Source organism: Loxodonta africana, chromosome 4 (genome assembly GCF_030014295.1).
Source record: "Loxodonta africana isolate mLoxAfr1 chromosome 4, mLoxAfr1.hap2, whole genome shotgun sequence".
Classification (NCBI taxonomy): Eukaryota; Metazoa; Chordata; class Mammalia; order Proboscidea; family Elephantidae; genus Loxodonta; species Loxodonta africana.
This window is the reverse complement of record NC_087345.1, coordinates 66,233,594-66,261,374: the sequence shown is the minus strand read 5'-3', so window position 1 is coordinate 66,261,374 and position 27,781 is coordinate 66,233,594. Positions and strand designations below refer to the sequence as shown.

At 38.7% G+C, this 27,781-nt stretch overlaps 1 protein-coding gene across 2 annotated transcripts in view; it reads left to right on the top strand.

Annotated features, from left to right (window-relative positions):
• Positions 1 to 225: 225 nt before the first annotated feature.
• Positions 226 to 27,781, top strand: part of RAB3IP (RAB3A interacting protein) — a 46,832-nt gene continuing 19,276 nt past the window's right edge. For both annotated transcript variants that reach the window (XR_002787884.2, XM_010598802.3), the window contains exons 1-4: positions 226 to 339; positions 10,832 to 11,107; positions 12,150 to 12,399; positions 27,435 to 27,530. Coding sequence is in view for 1 of the 2 variants with exons in the window: in XM_010598802.3 (XP_010597104.1) it covers positions 10,857 to 11,107; positions 12,150 to 12,399; positions 27,435 to 27,530 (597 nt within the window). In the remaining variant the exon portion in view is untranslated. The remainder of the gene's footprint in view (positions 340 to 10,831; positions 11,108 to 12,149; positions 12,400 to 27,434; positions 27,531 to 27,781) is intronic.

The window sequence follows — 27,781 nt, the reverse complement described above, 5'->3', positions numbered from 1 at the left end:
TGCGAAGGCACCTGGGCACAGGCTGCACCTGCGACAAGCCCCGCCTGGCGCCAGGGGGCGCGGAAGCGCGTCGGTCCCCCGGCCCCACGCCCGCCCCGCCCTGTCCCACCCCGCCCCCAGCCCCGCCTTCCCTCCGCGGGGACAAGCCGCTCCCGGCTTCGCTCCTGGCGCAGGCGCAGTCTCGCATTCTCGCGCCGACTCTCAGCGCCGTCCCCGCCGCGGCGGAGAGTAGCGGGCTCGGTGCCCTGTCCTCCTCCGCCTTTTGCTCCCTCGGAGTGCGCTCTCTGCGGCTCTGCGAGCGTCCCTGAGCGCGGGCAGCGGCCACCGTGGGTTCGTCAGGTGAGTGCGGTCGCGGGAGGGAGAGGCCTGGGGCGCGGGCGTCGGAGCACCGCCCCCCTCAGCGCCCGCGCGCGCCTCCCGCGAGGGGCGGCAGGTGCAGGGGCCGGCGCGGCGGAGGGCGCGGCGCAGGGTCCCGGCTGCCCAGCCGGCCGCCCGGCGCGCCCCTCGTCCTTGGCAGCTGGGTCCGAAGCCCCAGCGGCGGTGGGGAGCTGGGCGCCCCCTGGGGCCGCTGGTGGGCGTCGAGCGGCGTCGGCCCGCCCCCAGCGCCTCGCAGCCGCCGCTTGCGTCCCCCGGGCTCGGGCGGGTTACTCATTAACTGCGCGGTTCCGGCGCCCGAGGCGGTGAGCCCGCAGCCTGGTTACCTGTCGGCGCACAAGTGCGGCCGGGAGCTGTGGACGCAGGGTCACCGGGATGGGCGGGGGTGGGGGGGTGTGAAGAGAGTTTTCGAACAAGTCGGAGCACATCACAGCCCGGGATTCCGTGCGGGAGCTGCTGCGGAATGACGCGGGAGCTGTGGACCCGGGCTCTTTCATTCCCGAGTCTTAGTAGATGACGAGCGAGGCACGATGCCGGGGCGGAGAGGTCACTGCGAGAGGCTTCTGTGAAGCCTGGTCGGAAGGAGCGAGCGCCGGGAGTCGCGCCTCAGGAGGCAGCTCAGTTCAGCCCGACTTTTGTTTCGGGTAGTTGAGAGGAGCTGCACAGACGTAGTTACGCCGTCCTTCCAGCGTTGACAGTTTGTCCCGACCGCCCGCGGAAGACCGAGCTCAGTGGGCTGCAAGAGTGATGCTAGGTGCAGTCTGCAGCACGTGGAAAGTTGCCCGTTTTTATGATATTAAAAACCAACCAACCAACCCCCCCCCCAAAAAAAAGACAACGAAAACTCATGGCTAAAGGGTAAGATCTTCAAAGTTAAAAGCGCTGAGTTAACTGATTCCTGAGAGGCAGACGATTTAGTTCCGTGAAAATGTAGCAGCCACCGACTCTACCTGTTCCACGCTCTTCCGTTACCCCCCAACTCCTTCTCAGTGTTGGTACAGAGCCATGTAATCTTTTGCCATGGAGTGATGACGATTGGAGGAGAGGCCGATAAGAGGATTAAAACAAACTGTTCTACTGTAAATCTGTTGAAAGACCCAGTTTCTGTTTATTATCCTCATTTTGTTGTTCAGCAGTTTTGGTTTTGTTTTTTAAATGGTGAATGACAAATCAAGGAGAAAAGAGGCAGAATCGATTTGGAGACCAATCGTAGTCGATAGTTGGTACTGTCAAATATTCCACCAGTTTTATGGGGCTGTGTTCCGGAAAGGTTTGTATATTTTCTAGTATTGTGCATTTTGATAGGGCTTTTAATATTTGGACAAATACTGTATTCTCAATATAATGGTTTATGTGATCTAACTCTGAAGCCCTTGTGGAATTTATAGAAAAAACTTAGTGATTATCCAGTTTTACTATAATAGTGTATTTCTTACTGTTAAAAGAAAAGCCTTTTTAATTTTTTCTTTTTCCATTGCAGTAATGTTATATGGTAGTGTGTACCTTTGTGAGACAAAGTGGGTACATTGATTAAAACACTTCCTTGTATGTTTGGCAAAGAACTCATTGGTGGTATTGAATAGCTCTAAACTTTCACCAGGATGGATATTTGATGTTGAGCTGCTTTGTGTTTTACTTAGATCCAGTTGTACTTTTTGAATTAGTGTAGTTATGCAAATACTTCTTTTCCTAAAACATTCTCTTTCTCAAATTTTCCCTAAACCTTCAATTCCCAACATACTCTGCAAATAATTTTTGAATTAGAAAGGTTCTTAGAAATCTATTTTACCCCCTCATTTTTTAATATGGCAGAACCAAAAATTGTAAGTTACAGTAGTTTTACATGTATTATAGTAGTTAATGTATGTTTTTTTCCCTTCTGAGTTAGATTCACTGAACAAATTATTGAGCCAGCCAAATGAAAAATTATTAAATCTGTCTATAAGTTTTAGCTCCATCACTTGCTATACATATGATCTTGAATAAGTCATTGCACATCTCTGAACTTATTTTCTCTTTTAGTAAATGGGAATATTAGGTCACACTGTGCGACATTGCTGTTATTCAACTATTTTTCATATGGTTCAACCTAATATGAATTTCATAATGGTGCATGCGATGAGGATTAAATGAGACACTCCATGTGGGAGGTGGGTGGGAGGGAGAAAGGAGGAACAGATGTTAGCTTGACTGTGTGCCAGGTGCTGTGCTTCCTGCTTTAAGTACCTAAACTCCTTTAGTCTTCACAGCATTCTTGGAATATAGGTGGTGGTAATGCATTTTACAAATGAGGAAACTAAGGCTCAGGAAGGTGAAATAACTTGCCTGTGGTTACCCTGGTGGTGTAGTCGTTAAGTGTTAACAGCTGCTAACCAAAAGGTCGGCAGTGTTAATCCACCAGGCACTCCTTGGTAACTCTGTGGGGCAGTGCTGCTCATTGCTGTGAGTTGTAATCGACTCGATGGCAGTGGGTTTGGTTTTTTTGGGTATGGTTACTTAGTTCTTGGTGGTGAATGGCAATGCAGGGATTAAAACTTGGATGTGACTGCCCAAAATGGAACTCAACACTCTTGCTCCTTCCATCCTGGTTTACACTTTCTGTAAAAGAGCTTTGTAAGTATAAGAAGGCACATAGATGAAAGGTGTTTATCACCTGTATTTCTGGTTAAAAAATACCCTAGTTTTCTGATGATGGTGATATCACTGCCACTACCAGTATCGAAGAAAGTCTGGTGGCGTAGTGGTTAAGTGCTGCAGCTGCTAACCAAAAGGTCGGCAGTTCATATCCACCAGGTGCTCCTTGGAAACTCTATGGGGCAGTTCTACTCTGTCCTGTAGGGTTGCTATGAGTTGCAATTGACTAGAAGGCAATGGGTTTCTTTTTCTTTTTTTACCACTGTTGAGTAATACTTATCTAGTGCTGGGTCCTGGCCTAGTTTACGTTATAATAACTCATTTATTCTCACTATGAATGAGGAGATAGGTAATACTTTGTCTCCATTTTCAGCTGAGAAAATCGAGACACTGAGAGGTTAAGTATCTTGCCCAAGGTCACATGACTAATTAAGTAGCAAACTTAGTTTAGCAGTCATGCAGTTTGTCTTCAATGTCTATACTTATCCACTAACTCTACTACCTTTTCATGTATAAGCGGTAATCCTAAAGAATTGCTTTTAATTTAGATGTTATGAGATACTTAATATTAGTGTAATATGTAATTCTTGGTGCTCTGGTGACATAGTGGTTTAAGCATTTGGCAGCTAACCAAAAGGTCGGCAGTTCAAATCCACCAGCTGCCCCTTTGAAACCCTGTGGGGCAGTTCTGCTCTGTCCTATAAGGTCGCGATAAATCAGAATCAACTCTTTGGCAGTGGGTTTATGTAATTCTTAATGTGTTACTAGAGATTTTTTTAACTTAATTGGATATTCACTGAACATCTACTCTGCAAGTCACAGTGGGAGTTAAAAAGTACTCACAAGGAGCCTGAAGGTAGACCATGTAATCATCTCCGTACCTTCCTTTTGTAAGTTCCTCAAAGTTTAGAAGTCATTTTTCATTTATATATATATTTATAATTTTCATAAGTACAAAATAAGACAATGTGCTAGAACTGTTGGAGAGGAAGAATTAAGGAAGGGTGAGTGGTGGTTAGAGGTACTTGTGTGTTAAAGTCATGAGGGAAAACTTTGAGAAAAGTCAGAGGAAGTATACTTTTTCAAATATAATTCTCGTTCAGATGCACTTCAACAACGGGTAATAAATGTTTACTAAAGTTAAGAACTTAAGTGTACTTGATAGTCTAAAAATAAAATATTTGTGTGTTTGAAAATTTTCTTTCTAGCTAGTGTCTCATTCTCTGTATTGCTATCCTTAACTTTGCCAGGTAGTATTTTTTTTTTTTTTTTAATGCATGCTCCCATAGCACTGAGTTACATGCCTCTGTTTTAGTGTTTATTCATTTTGATATTTACATTGTATTTATAAGTGTTTATTGATCAGGTCGTCCCTTCCTCTAGTCTACAAATGCTTTGAGGGCAGGGCCTAAGTCATCTTGCCAAATTTTGTAGCTTTAGCATCAAGCCCAGCAAGTAGGTACTGTGCTGTGTTTGGTGATGGATGGTCAGTGGAAGAGTTAGGAGGGTATTAAAATTGATGTAGCAGGAGACATTGAAAGGAGTGTTCAGAGAGAATTGAGGGGACTCAACTGAGGTGCAATGTTTAACTTCTCAGCTCCTAACCTAAAGGTCGGAGGTTTGAACCTACCAGCCACTCCAAGGAAGAAAAGACCTGGCCATCTACTCCTATAAAGATTATAGCCTAGGAAACCCCATGGGGCATTTCTAGTCTGTCCTGTAGGGTCGATACGAGTGGAATTGACTCAAGGGAACACAACAATGGGAAAGAAGAGAGGGATACTTGAAACAGACAACATTCACTTGCTGTCTTTTTTTTTTCTTGTGCTTTCTTTATCAACTTACAACCAAATGAGGTAGTTTTATAAGTTTAAATTGTATATAGTCATGGTTAGAAAAAAATAGTCTTGATTTAGAGTGTCAGCAACACAAAATTAGGTAGCTATAGCCATAAGCTAAAATTACTTAGAGAAATAAAGAATGAAAATTACTGAAGTAGTTCAGGTTTCTGAGAGATTTGTTGCTTGTAGTTAACAACAGGGTTCTAAATGTAAGCATAGTGGAAATTGATGGAATTCTACATGTAAATATATGAGTTGATAATCTAGTATAAAGAAACTCTTGATCAAGAAGGTGAGAGTGCCCTTGATGTTAGGTGCCATTGAGTGGGTTCTGACTCATAACGACCCTGTGCACAACAGAACGAAACACTGCCTGGTCCAGCACCCTCCTCACAATCATTGTTATTTTGAGTCCATTTTTGCAGCCACTGTGTTAGTTCATCTTCTTGAGGATCGTCCGCTTTTTCACTGACCCTATACTTTACCAAGCATGATGTTCTCCTCCAGGGACTGATCTCTCCTGATAACATGTCTAGAGTATGTGAGACAAAGTTTCACCATCCTTGCTTCTAAGGAGCATTCTGGCTGTACTTTTTCCAAGACAGATGTGTTTGTTTTTTTGGCAGTGTGTGGTATATTCAGTGTTCTTCATCAACACCACTTTCAAAGGCATCAGTTCTTCTTCAGTCTTCCTTATTTGTTGTCTAGCTTTCGCATGCATATGAGGTGATTGAAAATGCCATGGCCTGGCTCAGGCGTACCTTAGCTTAGAATCAATTAAACAAGTAGATATTAATTCAGTGTGTTCGGATAAGAGTAGTAATATTAAGTATTTGTTTTGGGGCACCTGGTTGACAGATTAGGATAAATTATAAAATAACAACCAAAATAAGTATGTAAAACAAGCAATTCTAGATTGATTAATTCACTGCTAGGAAGGGAATCATTTGAACTGTATACCTAAGAAAGACTTTGTTTTCCCATTTCTTTTCATTTATCTCGGATAAATAAGGATCCCTTCTGATTTGTGAGACAAATCCCTCAGTGTCCTCTTGCTTATTAGCCCCATTACTGTTCCTTCTTTCTAAATATCCTATATTTATATTGTGCTTTAAAATTTATAAACCATTTTTAAATTAATTAAGCCATTTGATTTTTTTTTTTTTTTAACAAATGTAGGCAGGGGAGAAATAATATCACCACCATTATAAATGTAGAAACTGAGGCTAAGAGAGATTAAGTGACTTGCTCAAGGTCACACCTAGTCAGTGCAGAAACTGGCCTGGCAGGAAGGTTTTCTGAAACTGGTCTGATAAAAATGTTCAGATTTCCCCAAACCTTAAAAATTCAATTTCTCTAGTCTCAGTACTCTCTCAAACTACTTATTATTTTCTTTTTTTAAACAAATGTATTCTTGATTCACTGCCTCTACTCTTCATTTCTTTGCCATTCATTTCCTGTCTAAAGATTCCTATTATTTGTTGTCCAGTCAATACATCCTTCAGAACCTGTGAGCATTTAGTTTGCACATGTTCTTAACACGTACAGAACAAGGAGGCTTCTGCTATTAAGAAAAAGAAACTTGGAAAACATTTTTTATATTTCTGTTCCACGGATTTATAATTAAATACAATATTAGTGTCCAGTAAGTCCTGAGCATTTTTTGAAACCCTTACTATAAGAATCTGCAAAAAACTAATATCCTCAAATATGCCAGTTATACATCCAAGTCCTGTGGAATTAGCAAATGGAAATTAATTTGTTGTCTATTTTAATAAAAGTGGTCTACTTTAATAAAAAGGATTGTGTAGCTTGATTGACCATTTGACTGATCTCCCCTTGGGTTACTAATTCATACGTATAAACATAGAATGCTTCTTAAAATGTATGTGTGGCTTTTTTTTTTTTTTTTGGACCAAATCGTTAGTGTAGAAAACCAACTTTGAAATTATAATGGAAGTTAATGAGAAAATGGTTTTATATATACATAACTTTTTTCTTCTTCCTTTGTTACAGTGTTTGTATAAATCTTGAACTGTTTTTTTTTAAAAAAAAATTGTGAACAATTTCAAATTGTGTGCCACCGAGTTGATTCTGACTCATAGCAACCCTATAGGACAGAGTAGAACTGTCCCATAGGCTTCCCAAGGAACAGCTGGTGGATTCAAACTGCCAGCCTTTTGGTTAGCAGCCGAGCTCTCAACCAGTGTGCCACCAGGACTCTATATAAATATTAGGATTATATAAACATTATATATACAAATGAGATAACACAATAGCATAATGAGCCTTGGAGTACCTGAGTGGCGCAGTTGAGTCCTTGACTGCTAATTGTCAAAGTTTGCAGTTTGAATCTATCCAGGTGCCTCAGAAGAAAGGCCTGGTGATCTGCTTCTGAAAGGTCACAGTCTTGAAAACTCTGACACACATGGGATCTCCATGAATCAGAATTGACTTGTTGGCAGTTGGTTTGGTTTTTTGGTTTATAACGCACCTCAAAGCTCCCATCACTCCCCAGTAACCATCAACAGTGGTCAGTCCTGCTCCAGTTACCTTTCCGTCTCCCGTATTATTTTGAAGCCAATTCCAGGCAGTGTATAATTTCATCTGTAAATATTTCATTATATATATTTAAAAGATAAGAACAGTTAACAAGAGTATTATTAAACACTTAAAAAATTAACATGAATTTCTTTAGTATCAAATAGCTGCACTTAAAAAAAATGGGAATAAGACCACTTGAATAAAGTCAACTTCTGTTTATTTTGGCTTACGTACTATTTCTTTTCCAAATCCTATTGGGAGGTGAATAAAGATTTTAAATCCCAGCATGGCAGTAAAATAGAGGAGGAAATGATGGTAGCAAATAGAATAAAGGGAAAAAATAGAAAGGACACAAAGTAAAAGCACGTGCCAGTTTCAGTAGCACTGCATTAGAGAAATTTTGGTTTTCTTTTTCTGAAGATCAGACGTGTTCAGAGATGAAACAGTATTCTGTTTGGATTGTTAACCTGTTACAGTTGGTATGGGTGGCACCTGCCTTAGACATTCTGTGTCTTGACCTAACCTTTATTCCTTTCACCCTTTACCCATAAATTTTACCTTTTACATGTATCTTAGATGTAGTGGAGAGGCCCTTGATGTTGGAGTCAGACCAAGGTTTGAATCCTAGCTGTTATTTTTTAGCTGTAGGACCTTGTCTAAATTAATCTCTGAACCTTGGTTTCTGTATCTGTCAATAGGGATAAGAACCATTTCAAAGGAATTCTGTAAGAATTAACTAGAATAATTTTTGTGTATATATGTGTATAAACATAAATGAAGCCTGTTGTCCTGAATCTTTTTCATATATACATACCTCCATGCCCTCCATTCCCATGTGTGACCTTGACATTCAATCAGGCCTCCATAATTTCTTGCTTAGCTTATAACAGTAACCATTTAACCAGTTGCTTCTAGTCTCTTCTCTCTAGTCCTCATTGCCTTGGGAGTCATTTTTCTAAAATGTGGATCTGACCTTACCATTCCCCATCTTTCAGGATAAACTCCAAGCAACTTTTTCCATGTTAAATGAGGCTTTTAATGATAGGTCACGTGTCTACCTCTCCGGCCTGGTTTTTTCCTTTGTTAGTTTCATTAGTGCTAAAGTTTATTCCCTGATCGTCCTGTCCTACTTCCCTTCCTTGCCCATCTGTTGGACTCCTGTTTGTCTTCTAAAATCTAACTTACAAACTTCTTGAAACATTCTCTTCTCCCTCCTTTCTCTGCCATCTTTCCCCAGAACCCAGAGTAGTCATTTGGTGACTTACAGTAGGCTGTGTGCCATCTCTTTAATCTCTCTTCATACTTGTATTAGAATTTAGTTCCAGGATTTGCCCTTAGGAGTTGAAGCTGGCAATCACCTCCATTCCAACTAGAACAAATATTATTTATTATATGTATAATGTAAATGTACTTGTTAATAAATGTAGGTCGTTAATGATGGTTTTAAGGCAGAGAATTAATTGATGGAATTTTTAACACTTGAATTCATTAAACACTATCAAAGTAGTAGTGACAGGAGCTGTTTTCTTCCATAATCCATGCTAAATTAAGAAGACATTTGGGAATTAACAGAAGCATCTGGGCCTTCCTCCCTAGCCCCTCCCCCAATACTCTGTGAATAAATTAAAGAAGACAGTGATACGTTATATAATCCTTAAGCCTTTCATTTTGACCAGCTTGACATATTTCTATTATTGTAATAATAAAAGTAAGACAAATTTCACGTATACAGTATATGTGGATGATTGCTTTTTTGAGGAAAAACATTGAGAACAATAAACTTTTAATTTTTAATATGTTTAAACCAAATGAAACAACTGCTGTGTCTTGTTCTCCTTTGTGTTGGTGTTAGTGCTGATCCAGTGTGACAAAAATATCTGGCAAGTATTAGATGTACCTTACAGATCATTATAGTAATAGCTAATCTTAATTGATAGGTGCCAGACATGCTAAGCCCTTCATGTTTATTATCTGACTTAATTCTTATGACAAACTTATGATGTGGGTACAATTATTATCCCCATATTTTCAGATGAGCAATCTAGAAAGAAAAAATAACATGATTATCACTCATGATTATCAAAGTACTATTGTAGGAAGAAATAAATTGTGAAGATAGGTTGGGTTCAGATCATAGAGGGCCTTGATTGTCAGGCTAATAAATTTGGAACTATAAAAAAAAAAAAAAAGGAACTATAGACAGTGGGAAATCAATGAAGGATTTTCTTTTTAGCTTTAGGTCCTTTTTTGTTTTTATAATTTTTTAAGTTGTACTTTAGATGAAGGTTTACAGAGCAAACTAGTTTCTCATAAAACAATTAATACACATATTATTTTGTGACATTGGTTGCCAGCTCCACGACATGTCAGCGCTCTCCCTTTTTCGACCTCGGATTCCCCGTTACAGCTTTCTTGTCCCCTCCTGCTTTTTCGTCCTTGCCCCTGCGCTGGTGTGCCCATTCCATTTAGTCTCTCTCTCTGTTTTTTTAATGAACCTCTCTAATCTTTGGCTGAAGGGCAAACTTTAGGAGTGACTCAAAGGGTGTCCTGGGGCTGTACACTTGGGGTTTCTTCAGTCTCTGGCTGGTAAGTCTGGTGTTTGTGAGTTAGAATTTTGTTCTACATTTTCCTCCATCTCTGTCCGGGACCCTCTGTTGTGATTCTTGTCAGAGCAGTCAGTGGTGGTAGCTGGGCACCATCTAGTTGTACTGGACTCAGTCTGGTGGAGGCTGTGGTAGTTGTGGTCCGTTAGTCCACTAATCTTTCCCATGTGTCTTTGGTTGTCTTCATTTTCTCCTGCTCCAGATGGGGTGAGACGAGTGCAGTATCTTAGATGGCCACTCAAAAGCTTTTAAGACCACAGATGCTACTGTATAATTACCTTTAGATTCTTCAAGTGAAAATTTGAGTGATACGCTTTATAGTTTTCATTTAAACTTTGTGATGTAATCAAGTACTTATATTAAATATTTTCTGCTTATAGAGAAACTGAAACATATGTTATACCAGGAGAAAAATATAGCCAGTGTTTATTGAGACCATACTTTATGCCCGGTAATAGTACTCAGTAGTACTAAACACTTTTATGGATTGTCTTCTTTAATTCTCATGGTGACCAGGTGAAGGGATGTATGATAGGAAAGTTAAAAATATGAAGCAAATTTTTATTTATTCTTCATACTAACTTATTAATTGCATTCACTTTAACAACTTTAGCTGTCACTTTTAAATTAATTCCAGATCAGATTGTCTTTTGTAGTAATTATACTGAGTTCACTTAATAAATATTAAATGATTTTTCCTAAATCTTTTATTATAAGCTTATCATTTATAATGGACTATTAAACACATTTTATAGTTTATAGATCTTAATTTAGTTAACCTGGCAAAAAATGTCACTATCTAAAGATACTTACCTGCTTTTTGTTTAAACATAGGTTATCTTATGATGAAGCTTTTGCTATGGCTAATGACCCCTTGGAAGGGTTCCATGAAGTAAACCTTGCTTCACCTACTTCTCCGGAACTTCTTGGTGTGTATGAATCGGGAACTCAGGAGCAGACTACCTCACCAAGTGTCATCTACCGGCCACATCCTTCAGCTTTATGCTGTGCCCCTGTCCAGGCTAATGCATTAGATGTTTCTGACCTTCCTACACAACCTGTGTATTCGTCCCCCAGACGTTTAAATTGTGCAGAAATATCTAATATCAGGTAGGAGATCATCAAAACACTTATTTTGCAGTATTATATTTAAAAAATGGACAGTTTGATTACCTTATTTTAAGTTTTATTATTTTAGAAAATTTGAATAAGCTTGCCATGTAGAGCAGTATGTTTTAATGTTCTAGGGCGTGGGGGGTTGACAAACTTCTTCCATCAAGGGCCAGATAGTAAATATTTTAGGCATTATGGGCCATACAATTGTTGCAACTACTCAACTCTACCATTAGAGCATGAAAGCAGCCATAGACAGTCCGTAAATGAATGAGTGTGGTTGTTCTCCAATAAAACTTTATATACAGACGGACGTGGAATTTGGAATTTCATGTAAGTTTTATATGCTAAAAGAATACCATTATTCTTTTCATTTTTTTCTTAAGCAGTTAAAAATGTAAAAACCATTCTTGGCTCATGTTGTTTTGTTGTTAGTTGCCATTGAGTCAATTCAGACTCATGGGAACTCCAATTTGTGCAGAGTAGAACTGCACACTGTAGGGTTTTCAAGATTTTGAACTTTTGGAAGCAGATCGCCAGGCCTTACTTCCGAGGTGCCTCTGGGTGGATTTGAACCACCAACCTTTCAGATAGTCCAGTGCTTAACCATTTGCCCCACCCAGGCTCATGGACCTTAAAAAACAGGTGACAGGCCATATGTCCTACAGCATCCATGTTACAGACCCAGGACCCTGTTCTACCTCTTGAGTCACAGTTGGGTTAACAAACTATGAGAAAGGACAGTTGTAATGCTGAGAGGGTGCTGTGGCCTGTAGTTTGCTGACCCCTGTTCTAGTGTAGCATTATCTAATAGAACTTTCTGTGCTGGTGGAATGTTGTATTTCTCTACCATCTGATATGGTAGCCGTTAGCCACATGTAGCTGCTGAGGACTTGAAATTGGCTAGTGTGTCTGAGGACACACTATTAATTAAATATAGTGACTGTCATATTGGATAGTGTATTCTAGACCTGTGAGCTTATGCCGGCTATATTCGAGCATATACTATATTTCTGAAAAATGTTTCTTTTCTTTACAGCATCCATGTTACGGACCTAGCACCTTGTTCTACCTCTGGAGTCACAACTAAATTAACTACGAGAAAGGACAACTGTAATGCAGAGAGAGAGTTTTTACAAGGTGCTACTGTAACAGAGGCTTGTGATGGCAGTGATGATATTTTTGGGTTGAGTACTGATAGTTTGTCCCGTTTACGAAGCCCATCTGTTTTGGAAGTCAGAGAAAAGGGGTATGAAAGATTAAAAGAAGAACTTGCAAAAGCTCAAAGGGTAAGATAATAAGCTATTTTATTCTTTCATATATTCTAAATTAATACGTATCCATGAGGTGGAGCTAACTCATAGATGAAATCAGTAGAGTCCTACCCTTCACATATGTGCAGTCTCAGCTCCTGTTAGGGAGATTTAGAAATCTGAAATTGGCTGGGTAGTTAAGAAGCTGACCTGAAAGTACTCCTGGAACTCTTCTTATGCCCCATACATTGTCTCCTCCCTGTCTTGCATTATCAGTAATGCAAATTTAGTGAGTTGTATTCCCTCTTACGTTTAGAGTGTGTTCTCTGACCATAATGAAATCAAACTAGAAGTTAATAACAGAAAGATAACAGGAAAATATCCAAACATTTGGAAACTAAACACACGTAAAAATAATTGTGGGTCAAAAAGGAAGTCTCGAGGGAAATAAAAAATTAACACATTGAACTAAATGAAAATGAAGATATAACAGATCAAAATTTGTGGGAAACAGCGAAAGCAGGGCCTGAGAGGAAAATTTTTAGGACTAAATACATACATTAGAAAAGTCTCAAATCAGCAATTTCAACTCCCACTTTAGGAACCTGGAAAAAGAAGAGCAAAATACCAGAGAAAGCAGAAGGAAGGAAATAATAAAGAGCAGAAATCAATGACGTTGAAAAAAAAACAGTGGAAAATATGAATGAAACAAATAGATGGTTCTTTAAAAATATCAATAAAATTGACAAACTTTTAGAAAGGCAAAAAAGAGAGGAAACACCAATTATCAGTAACAGGAATGAAAGGAGAGCACTCACAGACTGTGCAGATACCAACAGTGCAATAAGAGGATACTATGAATATAAACTTGACAATTTAGGTGAAATGGACCAGTTCCTCAAAAAACAAAAACTACCACGAGTTACCCAATATGAAATAAATAATTTGAATAGCTCGATACATTTAAAAAAAAAAAAAAATTTTTTTTTTTTTTTTAATACATATCAAGGGGATTGAGTTCATAATTAAAAAACTCCCAAAAAAGAAATCTCCGGGCCTAGATGGTTTCTAGAAGAATTCTACCAGATGTTTAAAGAAGAATTAAGAACAATTATATATAATCTCTTCCAGAAAATAAGAAGAGGAGGGAATAACTTCTGAATTCATTTTATGAAGCCCTGATACCAAAACCAGACAGTTTAAAAAAGAAAACTGTAGGCCAGTATTCCTCATGAATATAGATGCAAACATGTTTAATAAAATAGTAGCGAATAGAATTCTGTAATATGTGAAGACTTATACATTATGACCAGCTGAAGTTTATTCCAGGAATGCAGGGCTGGTTTAATATTAGAAAATTAGCCAGTGTAATTTTAGAGAACCTAGAAGTAGACCCACACAAATATTCCAGATATGTTAACAAATATATTAGTTACTACATAGTTGTAGTAACTATTTTGTTCTTCCCTTTGAGCCCAACCTAGGATTGAAAAGAAAGCTGGTCTTGGACAAAGGTGCAAATGCAATTCAATTGATGAAAGAACATTTCCAGCAATGTTGTTGGACATCTTTAAGGCAAAAAAATAAACCTCAATATCAGTCCCACGCTTTATATAAAAGTTAACTCAAAGTGGATCATGGAGTTAAATATAAAACCAAAAATATAGAACTTTTAGGAAAAAACATAGAAAGTCTTCGTCATTTAGAGCTAGGCAAAAAGTTCTTAGACTTGACATCTAAAGCGTGATCCATAAAATGAAAAATTGACAAACTGGACTTCATCAAAATTAAAAACTTTTGTTCTACGAAAGGCCCTTCCTAACAAAGAAGTTGAAAAAAAATACAAAGTGGGAGAAAATATTTGCAAGCTATGTATCTGACAAGGGATCAGTATCTGGAATATATAAAAAACTCTTAACAGTAAAAAAAAATAAATAAATAAATCAAATTTGAAAATGAGTACAGTGCAGTAAATTGCTTTTATATGGCCTTTCTAGCTGTGGTCTCGTAACTCCCCCAAAATGATTGACTAGGCTACAATCTCGAAAGAGTTTGGTGTTTTACTATGCAAATTGAGTGACTTGCAGTCCTTTGGTCAGTTTGTGGTCCTAGTGAGAGGGCCATGCCTTGAAATTGACAAGGAGTTTGCTTATAATAAAGGCCAACCTTAAGGAGATTAGGGAGGACCTCCCCACCACAAGAAGAGTCTGTAGTGGAATGCATCCTTTGGACTCAGGACCTGGGGTTGCTGCACTGAGAACCTGCTAGACTCAGAAGAAAGAGTTGTAACACTGAAGACAATGCAAGACGGTGAGAGACAGTGGTGGTGGGCTTGCCTGCCCACAGAGTGAGGTGGCAGCTGTGGGCTTGCCAACCCACAGAACAAGAGCTGAATGCCTTCAGGCAGGAGGCTTGCTGGCGGAGCTAAAAGAGTTGTAACCCTTGCCTGTGCAGGGCAGAGGCCTGAGTGTGCACTGTGCAGGGGTTGCATCAGGGATCCTGTTCAGTGGTCTCCTATAGGAGGCAGGGCTGGAGGCCTCTGGGCAGGAGGCTTGTCAGCAGAGTTAAAAGAGCTGTAATGCTTGTGCAGGGCAAGAGAGGCCTGAGTGTGTGCTGTGTAGGGGTTGCATACCTCCTCGCCCTGGGCAGTGCAGGCCTGGGTAGCATGGCAGCATGGAAGCCCCACAGGCCCGGGTAGTGTGGCAGGAGCCGGCAGCAGAAGCTTGGGAGATTGTGTGTAGGGGTCTTCTGCAGGCGAGGGAAGGCCCAGCAGCAGAGCAGAAGCCTTGGGAGCCCTGGAGGCTCCCTGAGCAGCGTGGTGGTAGCCGAAGGCGGTAGCATCATGAACACAGCATCTGACCTGAACCATGGTGTGCCTGCCTGGCGTAAGAATGGACAAGGGTAATTTGGGGAGGGGTAAGAATTTCCCTGTTTGGAAACTATTCTAATGTTTACTGTTTGCTTTCCATAAATAGTAATAATGACTTTCACTTTGCCAACAACCGTATAAGCGTCTTGTGTGTCTAGCATGATCACAGCTGAACACAGCACCCATGGTATGGTTGGTGCCCGTGGGTGTATGTGTCTCATTCCTAGCTGTCTTATGGCTGTCTGGAAGTTTGAGGTACAGCTTGTCTGCATGTGTTATGCAGAGACAGAGCATACTACAATGAGCAAAAGAGACATTTTGCCAAAGAGGCTATTCAGATGGCAAATGAGCATATATAAAGATGTTTAGCTTCTTTAGTTGTTAGAAAAATGCAAATTAAGGTCAGAATGAGAGAACACAACACACACACTTATTAGCATGGCTAAAATGAAAAATGGTGACAACACCAAATGCTGGCAAGGCTATAGAGAAACTGAATCACTCGTACAGTGCTGGTGGAAATGACAATTTCTTAAAAGTCTGAACATGCAACTCTTCCATTTTGATGCAGTTAGGTTGCATTCTTCACGGTGTTATCCATAGTATATTATCCATAATTCTACCACAACCCATTGCCGTCAAGTCAATTCTGACTCGTAGAGACTCTGTAGAACAGAGTAGAACTGCCCCATACGGTTTCCAAGGAGCGGCTGGTGGATTTGAACTGCTAACCTTTTGGTTAGCAGCCGAGCTCTTAACCACTCTACCACTAGGGCTCCAATTCTACCATAGGAACTAGCGTTTGTACTCCTGGGCATTTATCCCAGAAAAATGAAGACTTATGTTCACACAGAAACCTGTACATCGGTGTTGATAGCAGCTTTGGTCATAATAGTCCAAAATTGGAAAAAAACTCAGATGTTCTTCAGAGGGAAAATGGTTAAACAAACTTCGGTGCTTCCATACTGTGGTATACTACTCAGCAATACGAAGGAACCAACTATTGATAACATGCAAGAGTCTGGAACCTTTTAAATCTTTTCCCAAAGGTAAGGGGTATGGTAGGAAACCCTGGTGGCGTAGTGGTTAAGTGCTACGGCTGCTAACCAAAGGGTTGGCAGTTCGAATCCGCCAGGCACTCTTTGGAAACTCTATGGGGCAGTTCTACTCTGTTCTATAGGGTCACTATGAGTTGGAATCGACTCGACGGTGCTGGGTTTGGTTTTGTTTGAAAGGGGTATGGTAAGATGTAATTAAATGAATCACCAGAGAATTAGACTGAGTAAAAAAAACAAATCCTGAAAATCTATATAGTATATGATTCCATTTCTATAACATTATCGAAACGACAAAATTACAGACATGGAGAACAGTTTAGTAGATACCATGGGCTTGGTATAAAAGGGCAACATGAGGGATCCTCGTGATGGAAATGTTCTGTATGTTGTGGCAACAGCAGTATTCTGGTTGTGATATCGTACTATATAGTTTTGTAAGATGTTACCATTTGGGAAAACGTAAAAGGCATGTAGTATATCACTACATTATTTTTTACAACTGTATGTGAGTACAGTTATCTCAAAAAGTTTATTTAAATAAAAAGTTTATTTAAAATAATGGGGTTGTGGTAACTAATTTGTTCCTCCCCTTGAGCCCAGCCTAGGATTGAAAAGAATGTGAATGTAAATGTTCTTTTCCCTTCTCTTACCCCAGCTCATCTTTTCTATTGTTGTATTTTATGCAAATATTTTAATAATTTCTTGTTTAAATCTTTTTTACTTTATCACTTATTAGAAAGGGAGCAGGACAAAGGAGACTTAGAAATATTAGAAAATGTGAATTTTAACTTTCTTAACCATGGAATGATCTGTAATTTGGAAAAATTGCCTTAAGGCCATCTTGGGTTTCAATTCTTAGATAGCCGTATTGGGTCATGGGCAAGTTGTATAACTGTGCCACAATGTCCATCTCTCTAAACTAGGTAATTTCTGGTTTATGCTTTTGAAATGAGAGAAACCATGTAAAGTACCTGGCTCATAGTAAGATGATCAGTAAACTTTTTTGTTTTGTTGTTTTTAGAAATGAATGTTAATTGGCAACCACTTAATATCAATGTAATAAAAAATGAACGAATGAGCAGTAATAAATGTTTCTGTTGTGTGCTGATTCCAAGTTATGGTGACCGCGTATGACAGAGTAGAACTGCCCCATAGTCTCTTAGGCTGTAATCTTTATGGGAACAGATCGCCAGGTCTTTTCTCCCACAGAGCGGCTGGTGGGTTCAAACTGCTGACCTTTTGGTTAGCAGCAGAGTGCTTAACCACTGTGCCACCAGGGCTCCTAAACTGGACAATAAACTATATCATTTCATGGGGCTCACCTTATATGTTTACTATCATTTGGGGATTATTCTCTTTTGTTGCTTGATATCCAATGTCTTGAAAACCTTTGTTTCATATGTTTTTTTTTTTTCCTTTCAGTTTTTTAATTGCGTTGGGCAGGGTGGTAAATCTGATCCCTGCTACTCTGTCTTGATTGGAAGCAAAATTTTATTTATTTGATGATCTTCTCCACCCCATCCCAGTAATTCCTACACAGAAATCTGCACTTACACACAGACACCCCAGTAATTTCGAGCTTCATGAGTATAGGGATTGCATGGGTTTTTCCTGATGACTGTATCTTGAGCTCATAATGCATTCTCAATACATTTTGTTGGTTAAATGAATATTCACATGTGTATGCATTTCCACTGGTGTTTGATTAGGCCGCCATGTGTGATATATTAATTAGGGTAATACTAGTTGCTTGTAAAGATCCCCAAATTATGGTGGCTTAATTTAATAGGATTTCATTTTTATTCATTAGCACTTCGAAGCAGGTGTTCACCGTTGATAGACAGCTATCCTCTGTGAAATGATTCAGGAATGTGTGTCTTCTGTCTTAAGCCTTTGTAATCTCTTACGGTTTTATAGTTATCTGTAACTAACCAATAAGCCAAACAGAAAAGAAAGCTTGGAGAAGGCATACCTGCTTCTTGAAAGCCCTGACTGAGAAGTGGTAACACATAACTTCTCCATTGGTGTGAATCAGTTTCATGCTGATAACTGGATGTGTGGTGGGCTGTGAAATATAGTCTGTGGCTAGGCAACCCCTTCTCAGCAACAAATCCATGCTGTGTGTCGTGCGGGGAGCAGAAGGGTTGGTGGGCAGCTAGTCATCTGTTTCATCTGTGCACTCAATTTTTTAAACAAAAATGAGGTAATTTTAGATGTACTGTTCTGGTAACTTTTCCTTTTTATTTATTTTTGTCTTCTATATGTGCGACTTTTGTCCACATTGGCATCATACGTGATTGCTTCAGTATTTTTTTTTTAATGGTTGTGTATTTCATTATGTGGGTCTATCTATGATTTAACTCTCTCCTTAGTCATGAACATTTGTTTTTTTTAAGGTTTTAATTTCAGAGGTCTAGTGAGTATTCTCAAAATCATCTTTATTGTACTTTAGATGAAGGTTTATAGAGCAAATTAGTTTCTCCTTAAACAATTAATACACATTGTTTTGTTTAATTGGCTGCCAACCACATGACTCATGTATATCTTTTTAAAATACTGGTTTCAGTTAGGATGCCTCCCCTTCTTGGGATGGGCTATAACTTGATTCTTTTAAACACACCAAAAGAAGAGACAAGACCAAAGGGCTATATTTATCTTTTTTGAGTAGGCTTAAATCTTGGCATAGTTTACTTAAGAACAATACATACTAATTACAGTTGTTAATTTAATCCATTTCTCCAGGGAATGAATTGTTACATGGTTGTATCAGAAGATCCAGAGGTGTCCATAACAAATGGACTTAATATATCAAAGAAAATGCCTACGTTTCATTTTGTTAAATACAGTAGTTCTGCAGAGTGTATTACTGACTCTTAATGTCATCTTGTTAATTACCTGTTCTTCAAACCCTTGCCAACACTGTATTTTCTGGCTTTTAAATTTCTCCAATAGGTGAGATGGTGTTTCATCCTCGTTTGAATTTTGTCAGTAGATAGTTTGAGCATCTTTTGTTATAGGTCCAAATCAAGTCATTGAAAACCTGCATTGAGTGGTTTACTGAGTGATGATCCTAGATTCTTTGGAGGGTTAACTCTCCAAAAGTAAAAGGCATTATTTCTTTTAATGTGGTCTCTAGAGTTGTATAGCAAAATCACCCCTAGTTCCAAGTTTAAAAATGTGTATTCAGGTGATAATAAATCTTAATGGGCTTCTTTTGTTTGTATTGCGAATGTGGTTATCAGATGAGATACAGTGGTAACCCGTGTAATAACTGATTTTCAAATTCAGGGATGCCAGAAGTGATGATGTAGTTACTCAGCTATTTGGTCTTACAGAGGTTGTTGCTGAAGAGCAGCTTTTGGTAGAATTCTGAGGCAGAACTTGGGCCGTGTTGTTGTTGCTGTTATTAGGTGCTGTTGAGTCGGTTCTGGCTCGTAATGACCCTGTGTACAACAGAGCAAAACACTGCCCGGTCCTGTGCTAGCCTTGTAATCGTCATGCTTGAGCCCATCCTTGCAGCCACTGTGTCAATGCATCTCACAGAGGGTCTTCCTCTTTTTCGCTGACCTTGTACTTTACCAAGCATGATGTCATTCTCTCCAGGGATTGAGCCTGCTGATATTATATCCAAAGCATGTGAGACGTAGTCTTGCCATCTTTGCTTCTTAGGAGCATTCTGGTCGTACTTCTTCCAAGACAGATTTGTTTGTTCTTTTGGCAGTCCCTGGTATATTCAGTATTCTTCGCCAGCACCACAATTCAAAGGCATCTGTTTTTCTTTGGCCTTCCTTACTCATCATCCAGCTTTCACATAAATATGAAGCAGCTGAAAACACCATGGGCGTGGGTCAGGCGCACTTTAGTCTTCAAAGTGACATCTTTGCTTTTCAACACTTAAAAGAGATCTTTTGCACCTGATTTGCCCATTGCAATGCGTCTTTTGATTTCTTGACTGCTGCTTCCATGGATGTTGTTTGTGGATCCATGTAAAATGAAGTCTTTGTCAGCTTCAGTCTTTCGTGGTTTATCATATTGCTTATTGGTCTAGTTGTGAGGATATTTGTTTCTTTATGTTGAGGTGTAATCCATACTGAGGGCTGTGGTCTTTGATTTTCATCAGTAAGTGCTTCAAGCCCTTTTCACTTTCAGCAAGCAAGGTTGTGTCGTCGGCATAACGCAGGTTGTTAATGAGTCTTCCTCCAATCCTGATGCCCTGTTCTTCATAGAGTACAGCTTCTCGGGTTATTTGCTCAGCATACAGATTGAATAGGTTTAGTGAAAGGAAACAACCCTCATGCATACCTTTCCTGATTGTAAACCATGAAGTATGCCCTTGTTCTGTTCAGATGATTGCCTCTTCATCTACGTACAGGTTCCTCATGAACACAATTAAGTGTTCTGGAATTTCCATTCTTCACAGTGTTATCCATAATTTGTTATGATCCACACGGTAGAATGTCTTTGCATAGTCAGTAAAACACAGGTAAACATCTTTCTGCTATTCTCTGCTTTCAGCCAGGGTCCATCTGACATCTGCAATGATATCCCTGATTCCATGACCTCTTCTGAATCTGGCTTCAATTTCTGGCAGTTCCCTGCCAGTATACTGCTGCAGCTGCTTTTGCATGATCTTTAGCAAAATTTTATTGCATGTGATATTAATGATATTGTTTGATCATTTCCACATTGGGTTGGGCCACCTTTCTTGGGAATAGGCATAAATATGGATCTCTTCCAGTCAGTTGGCCAGGAAGCTGTCTTCTGTATTTCTTGGCATAGACGAGTGAGCACTTCCGGTGATGCATCAGTTTGTTGAAACGTCTCAATTGGTATCCTGTCAATTCGCGGAGCCTTGTTTTTCGTCACTGCCTTCAGTGCAACTTGGACTTCGTCCTTCAGTACCATCAGTTCCTGATGATATGTTACCTCCTGAAATGGTTGAGCGTCGAACAGTTCTTTTTGGTAGTGATTCTATTCCTTCCATCTTCTTTTGATGCTTACTGTTTTATTTAATGTTTTCCCTGTAGAGTCTTTCACTTTTGCAACACGAGGTTTGAATTTTTTCTTCAGTTCTTTCAGCTTGAAAAATGCTGAGCGTGTTCTTCCCTTTTGGTTTTCTACCTTCAGGTCTTTGCACATGTCATTATAATACTTTACTTTGTCTTCTTAAGCCACCTTTTGAAATCTTCTGTTCAGCTCTTTTACTTTTTTATTTTTTCTTTTTGCTTTAGCTACTCAACATTCAACAGCAAGTTTTAGAGTCTCTTCTGACATCCATTTTGGTCTTTTCTTTCCTTCTTGTCTTTTTAATGACCGCTTGCTTCCTTCATGTATGATGTCCTTGATGTCATTCCACAACTCGTCTAGTCTTTGGTCATCAGTGTTCAGTGTGTCAAATCTATTCTTGTGATGGTCTCTAAATTCAGGTGGGATTTGTTCTGATTTTCTTCAGTTGCAGCTTGAACTTGCATATGAGCAGTTGACGGTCTGTTCCACAGCCGGCCTCTGGCCTTGTTACTTGAGTTAACATTATTAAAATGTGGATCCACCCGTGTGTGTAGAAACAATTACTGTGTTGAGGCTTGAGGATATGCATTTTCAACAAGCACCCCCTTTGATTCTTAAATTCACTAAAGTATGAGACTTTTAAATTCACTAAAATTTGGATCCACCAGCTGCTCCTTGGAAACGCTGTGGGGCAGCTCTCTCCTGTCCTGTAGGGTCGCTATGAAATGGAATCGACTTGACGGCAGTGAGTTTGGTTTGGTTTTTCTTTGAGACTTTTAAGGTGTTAGATATTATTTTCAACTTTTAACTGTTCTTAAAGGAGAATGAAATTGTTTGGAAAATAAAATCTAAGAGAGTGGCTTATAGTCAGAGAAAGTTACTCAAAAATGCACCTGTACCAAAATCCATGTTCAGCTTGGCCCTACTAACTGTAGCTAGAGATGTTTGTAAGCATTTATTATGTTTCTCTTATTAACAAATATCTTTTGAGTAACCAAAATATTCACAACATCGTACTAGTTCTGGTAAGGGGAAAAATAAGTTGATATACCTGTCCTCGAGGAGTTTACTAGTTGGGGATAAACATGTATACAGTGTTTCATTGATTCTGAGTTGTACCTTTCTCCCCATTTTAACATCTCTAAAATTGCTGTTAGCTTGGCAGCAGTCATGACAGTTGTCATTGCCTACTTGTGTGTGAACCTGGTTTTGGGAAAGGCACAAGAAGGGCTGGATGATATAAGATAAAAATCTATGTCTCTATCAATCAGTTTAAAAGGGGTCTTCCTGTAAGTATAAAATAGAAATTTTAAGTGGAAAGAAAGCATTGACAACATTTTTTCTTTCTTGATGTGTAAAATGTATTCAAATGAAGAAGTCTTCAATTCGATGGAAGATACTTGGTCACAGTCTTTTAAGATAAGTCTGAATTTCTTAGCCTGACATTCAAGACCTTTCAGGATTGGCCATAAACCTGACTTTCTGGCATTGTCTTCTTTTAACACCCCTCCCCTCGGGTCTTCAGCTACTGTAAAGCATACTGCTTTATTCCTCCTTTTCGTTTGGCAAATTCATACTTTCTCTAATATGTATACATCGCTCCTGTGGCCCTTATCAAATTGCCTTGTGGATCTGTTTAAAATTTGTTCTGCTTCCTCCCTCATTAGGCTATGACCTCATGAAAAATCGTGAACCAGATCTCATTTCTTTTCTCTGTGTCTAGCACATAGATAGATAAATGTTGTTAGCTGCCCTCAAGATGATCCCTGACTCATAGAGACCCCATGTACAACAGAACAAAGTGTGCCCGGTCCTGTGCCATCCCCACAATTGGTTGTAGATTGAACTGTTGTTTTTTTTTTTGGAATGGATTTCCAGGCCATTCTTCCTAGTTTCATTTTGAAGTTTCACTGAAACCTGTTCATCATCATAGCAGCACACAAGCTTCCACTGATAAATGGGTGGTAGCTGTGTATGAGGTGCATTGGCTGGGAACCAAACCAGGGTCTCCCACATGGAAGGCAAGAACTCTACCACTGAACTACCAGTGCCTCCAGTGCATTGTTAACACAGATTAATGTTTGTGGAAGGAGGGAATTTTGAATTACTATATTACAATCAAGGTATCATAATAAAAGTACAAAAAAAGTTCTAAAAAGTATTTACCAAAGAATAAATTTGACTTCATATATGTAGATTGAGTTGGACCATAAAGGATAAATAATAGATAGATATATATATTTTTTATTTATAGGGAAGGAGCCCAGATGTATGGGATCAAATTGGGGAATGAATGAGGAATGAACACACCAATTGAAGTCTAGCTTTAGAGTATGGATCAAGAGAAAGAATTCTGATGAGAAACTGAGAACATGTTTTTTAAAAAAAAAAACATGTTTTAGGGGGTCTTTAATATTGGGGTGAGGTTTATGCCACTTTGGTAGTTGGTAGGGAGATATTCAAGAATTTTGCCCTCATGATTGACTTATCCTTTGTTTTAATAGTTGGAATTGTCTCAAGGGGACAGTTAACTTGTTTGGTTTTATATCCTGAGGGCTTACCATCATGCCTGCCTTGTAGAAAATGCTGAATGAATTGACTTAGTTTTTAAATGGTTTATAACGTTGTGAAATTTTAGAGTTTGAAAGGAATTGGCTTTGAATTTGTGCGTATTTGTACTTGCAAATTAACTTGGAGAATTGGGTGTATTTATGATGTCTTTTTATATAAGAATATGGCATGTCTTTCTTCCTGTTTGTCTAGGTTTATTTTCATGGTTTTTGAGAATTTTTAAGTTTTTATTGTGTGTTGTAGTCATTCATTAGCATTATGAATATTCCTTTTCTTCTTAATGATTTTGCCCTATGTTCTATGTAGCATATCAAGATTGAGATGCCTGTTTGATTTTTTTCTGTATTGTGTTTTTTGATATACTTCTGCCCATCCTTTTATTTTTAATATGTCTGAATCACTTTGTTTTAGGTATGTCTTTTGTATAGAGCATAGAGATGGATTTTGCTTTGTTAGCCAATCTGAAAATCATTTAATTTTAATAGGTGAGTTATGCTCATTTGTATTTATTGATAAAAGTGCTGTGTTTGGGCTGTTCTGTCATAACAGCTTTCAGATGTGTTTTCTGTGCATGTATACGGATCTTTTCACTATGTGCTCCCCTTTTATTCTTTTTAGTATTTAGGAAGGTTTGATTTTCATTCTAATGGTTACCTTTAATCAAAGATATTTGTATATACCCTTAGCCCTTCTTTTTTTCTTTTACAAATTCTTCTTTTTTTTTTTTAGTTGTACTTTAGGTGAAGGTTTACAAAACAAACTAGTTTCTCATTAAACAGTACACATACTGTTTTATGACATTGGTTAACAACACCAGGACATGTCAACACTCCCTTCTCGACCTTGGGGTCCCTGTTACCAGCTTTCCTGTCCTCTCCTGCCTTCCAGTTTTTGCACCTGGGCTGGTGCACCCCTTTATAGTCTTTGTTTTGTTTTATGCTTAGCCTTTCTTTAGATACTGCCTGTGTTCCCTACCAAACAAAAACCAAACCCAGTGCCGTCGAGTCAATTCCGACTCATAGCAACACTATAGGACAGGTTAGAACCGCCCCATAGAATTTCCAGGGAGTGCATGCAGATTCGAACTGCTGACCCTTTGGTTTGCAGCCATAGGAATTAACCACTACGCCACCAGGGTTTCCTCCCTAGCAATACTAAAATTATCTAGTAACTGTTTCTTCACTTTTCCCCTATCATTTAATTTTAATTACATTATTTTAATGTTAATTGTTGTGATCTTAAGTATGTTTAGTTTTGTACTAATTGATTCATGAACCTCAATTAAGTATCCCTTTTTACTCCATGCTAATGCAGGGTCGCTGTGTGTCAGCAGTGGGCTTGGTTTTGCGTTTAATACTTAAGTAGTCAGTGAGCCTTATCTCGTCCTTCTGTTTGTGTGTGTTATTTTTACATTGCCAAAGCCGATAACATTTACATAGTGTTCTGTCAGCTTGAGTTGTAGTTCTACAGTTGTATATATTTGCTTCTTAGTCATTAATGTTAAAACTTCTCCAGTTATTTCTTGGTTATCTGAAACTCATTCTCTACTAGATCAATCAAGCAGGCTTATGGAGAGAGATTCCCTAAGGTCTTGCAGGTTTAAAACTCTTTGTGGTCTTTATACTTGAAGGGCAACTAGTTCAGTGTAAAATTCTCAGTTTTTCTTTTTTTTTCCCTCCCTTCGGAATCTTAAAACTGTAACTCCATTCATTGTCTTCTAGCGTAAAGTGTTGCTGTTGAAGTTTAGTACTATTGTGATTTTCCCTTGTAGGTGAGTTGGCTGTGTGTTTATCCTTTTTCTTATGATAACTTTACATATTTCTTTTTAATTTCCCATGTTTAAATGGATTGTATTTTCCTGAACTATTAGGAAGAGGGTAAAGGGGATAGGATAGGGCCAGGATAGATTTCCCAGTTTTAAGTTTCAAGGGCTTTTCCTTCTGTTATTACTGGTAAGGCTCAAAATTTGGTCTATCTGTATAGCCACTTCTGTCTTTCAGAGCTGAGGCTTGAGAAAGTTTTCTCCTCTAGCCCAGTGTTTCTGAGAGCTTTATAGGCTTATCATTTCATTATGAGATAAGTATTTTGTTCTCAGTTCTTCCTGGGATCTGTTTCTTTGGAACCCTGCCCCCCCGCCCCCGCAACCGTGAGCTCCCTGTATTTATTGATCATGTCCTGCTTAATTTGGTTTCAGATTCCAAAGGAGTTCTTTGCTAGATACTCTGAGATTCTTGAGAGCTTAGAGCTTCACACCAGTGTTTGCTGCTGTCTTGACTGCATACACAGGTTTTGTGCTCACCTGCAACTTGTGGCCTCTGAAAACCTTTCCTTTTTCACCTTTTGTTCTCAGATTTTTTCTTCCAGTTTCCACTCTGGGTACGGTCCTTTCATTTTGGGATATTTGTTAGCGATTTTTGGGTTCTGAGGCTTGTAGGATACAATGGCAGTCCCCTTTCATTTTCTGCTGCTCTCTTCTGTAGAGCTGCTGATGCCTCACTGTTGGCAGTTGAGCTACATTCTCTCATATTTCAAGATTTGTGGGGATTCTCTTTTCGCCTAGTTATGTGGAAGAGGTGATCATTGGATTTTTCTGAGATCCTCGTGGTTATATGTGGTTTTCAGGAGCCGTCTTTGGGGGCTTAAAAAACTGTTCCGCTTTGAGCTTATGTTACTTGTGGCAGAATGATTTGGAAAAGGGTAGCAAGAATGGTTGTACAACTTGAAGAATGTAATTGGTGTTACTGAATTGTACATGTAGAAATTGTTGAGGTGGCATATGTTTGTTATGTATATTTTCACCACAATAAAATTTGAAAAACAAAGCTATTCCGCATGATTAACTCATTATTTTATTAATATAATTGTGACTAATATATAAAAAATAGGGGGCTTGAATTTTTAATCTGTAAGTTTGAAAGGTTAATTTAAGACTACTTCAAAATATAAAATTGCATGTTTTTTAACATCTTAATAAAGGAATTTTTTTACATCTATTCCTACTGAAGAGTCGTGTTTAAATGTAGGATGTGATTTTCATCGTTAACTATCTTCTTGACTTTAAATGCTGATATGCCTCGTTTACCTCTGGTTGCAGTGTTAAATGGGTATCGTCTCCTAATGGAAATTTTAGATTAAATAGCAGTGTGGTATGTGAAATGACCTATAAGTAAACAGTTTTAAAAGTAAGTGTGGAAAAAAAAACACCGAACATTTATTGAAATTATATAAAGAAATTCCTTATTTGATGGAAGTAAGTATGTTTAGATAAAAGATAAAGGGAAAAAAAGAATGAAGTCATTTTATTGTTTATTTTCACATATATATTGCATATTTAATCTTTGGATGTTTGATGAAAGAAATGTGAAAATTTAATATGTTAATTATTTGTAATTCTAGATTCGCGTGACAGTCTTCCACATAGTGAGAGCTAGATAAACATTTCAATGTGACTATTGTAGGAGGGGACAGTATTAATATTTTGTAACTTTATTAGTAAAGATTATATAGTCTTTTGGATATAATTTCAGACTCTGAAAATCCAAAATGAATTTATCAATTTCTTATAGGAACTGAAGTTAAAAGATGAAGAATGCGAAAGGCTTTCTAAAGTACGAGATCAGCTTGGACAGGAATTGGAAGAACTCACAGCTAGTCTGTTTGAGGTTGGTCTGTCTGCATCTTGGCAAGAGCAACATCTTGATTCTTTATATATTGAGAGAATTGTTTGTTGAGGCAATCTTGAAAAAGATATGCCTAGCTCCACTCATATTTATAAGGTCTTTAAGCAAAAAAATGAAACAAAATCTTTAAGAAATGTAGGATCTGTAACTTAAAATGATGTTTAAAGGAAAAAAAGTGAGTTACCCAGTATCAGATGGTTTAAAAATGCATATGTGGAAAGTGAAACAAATTT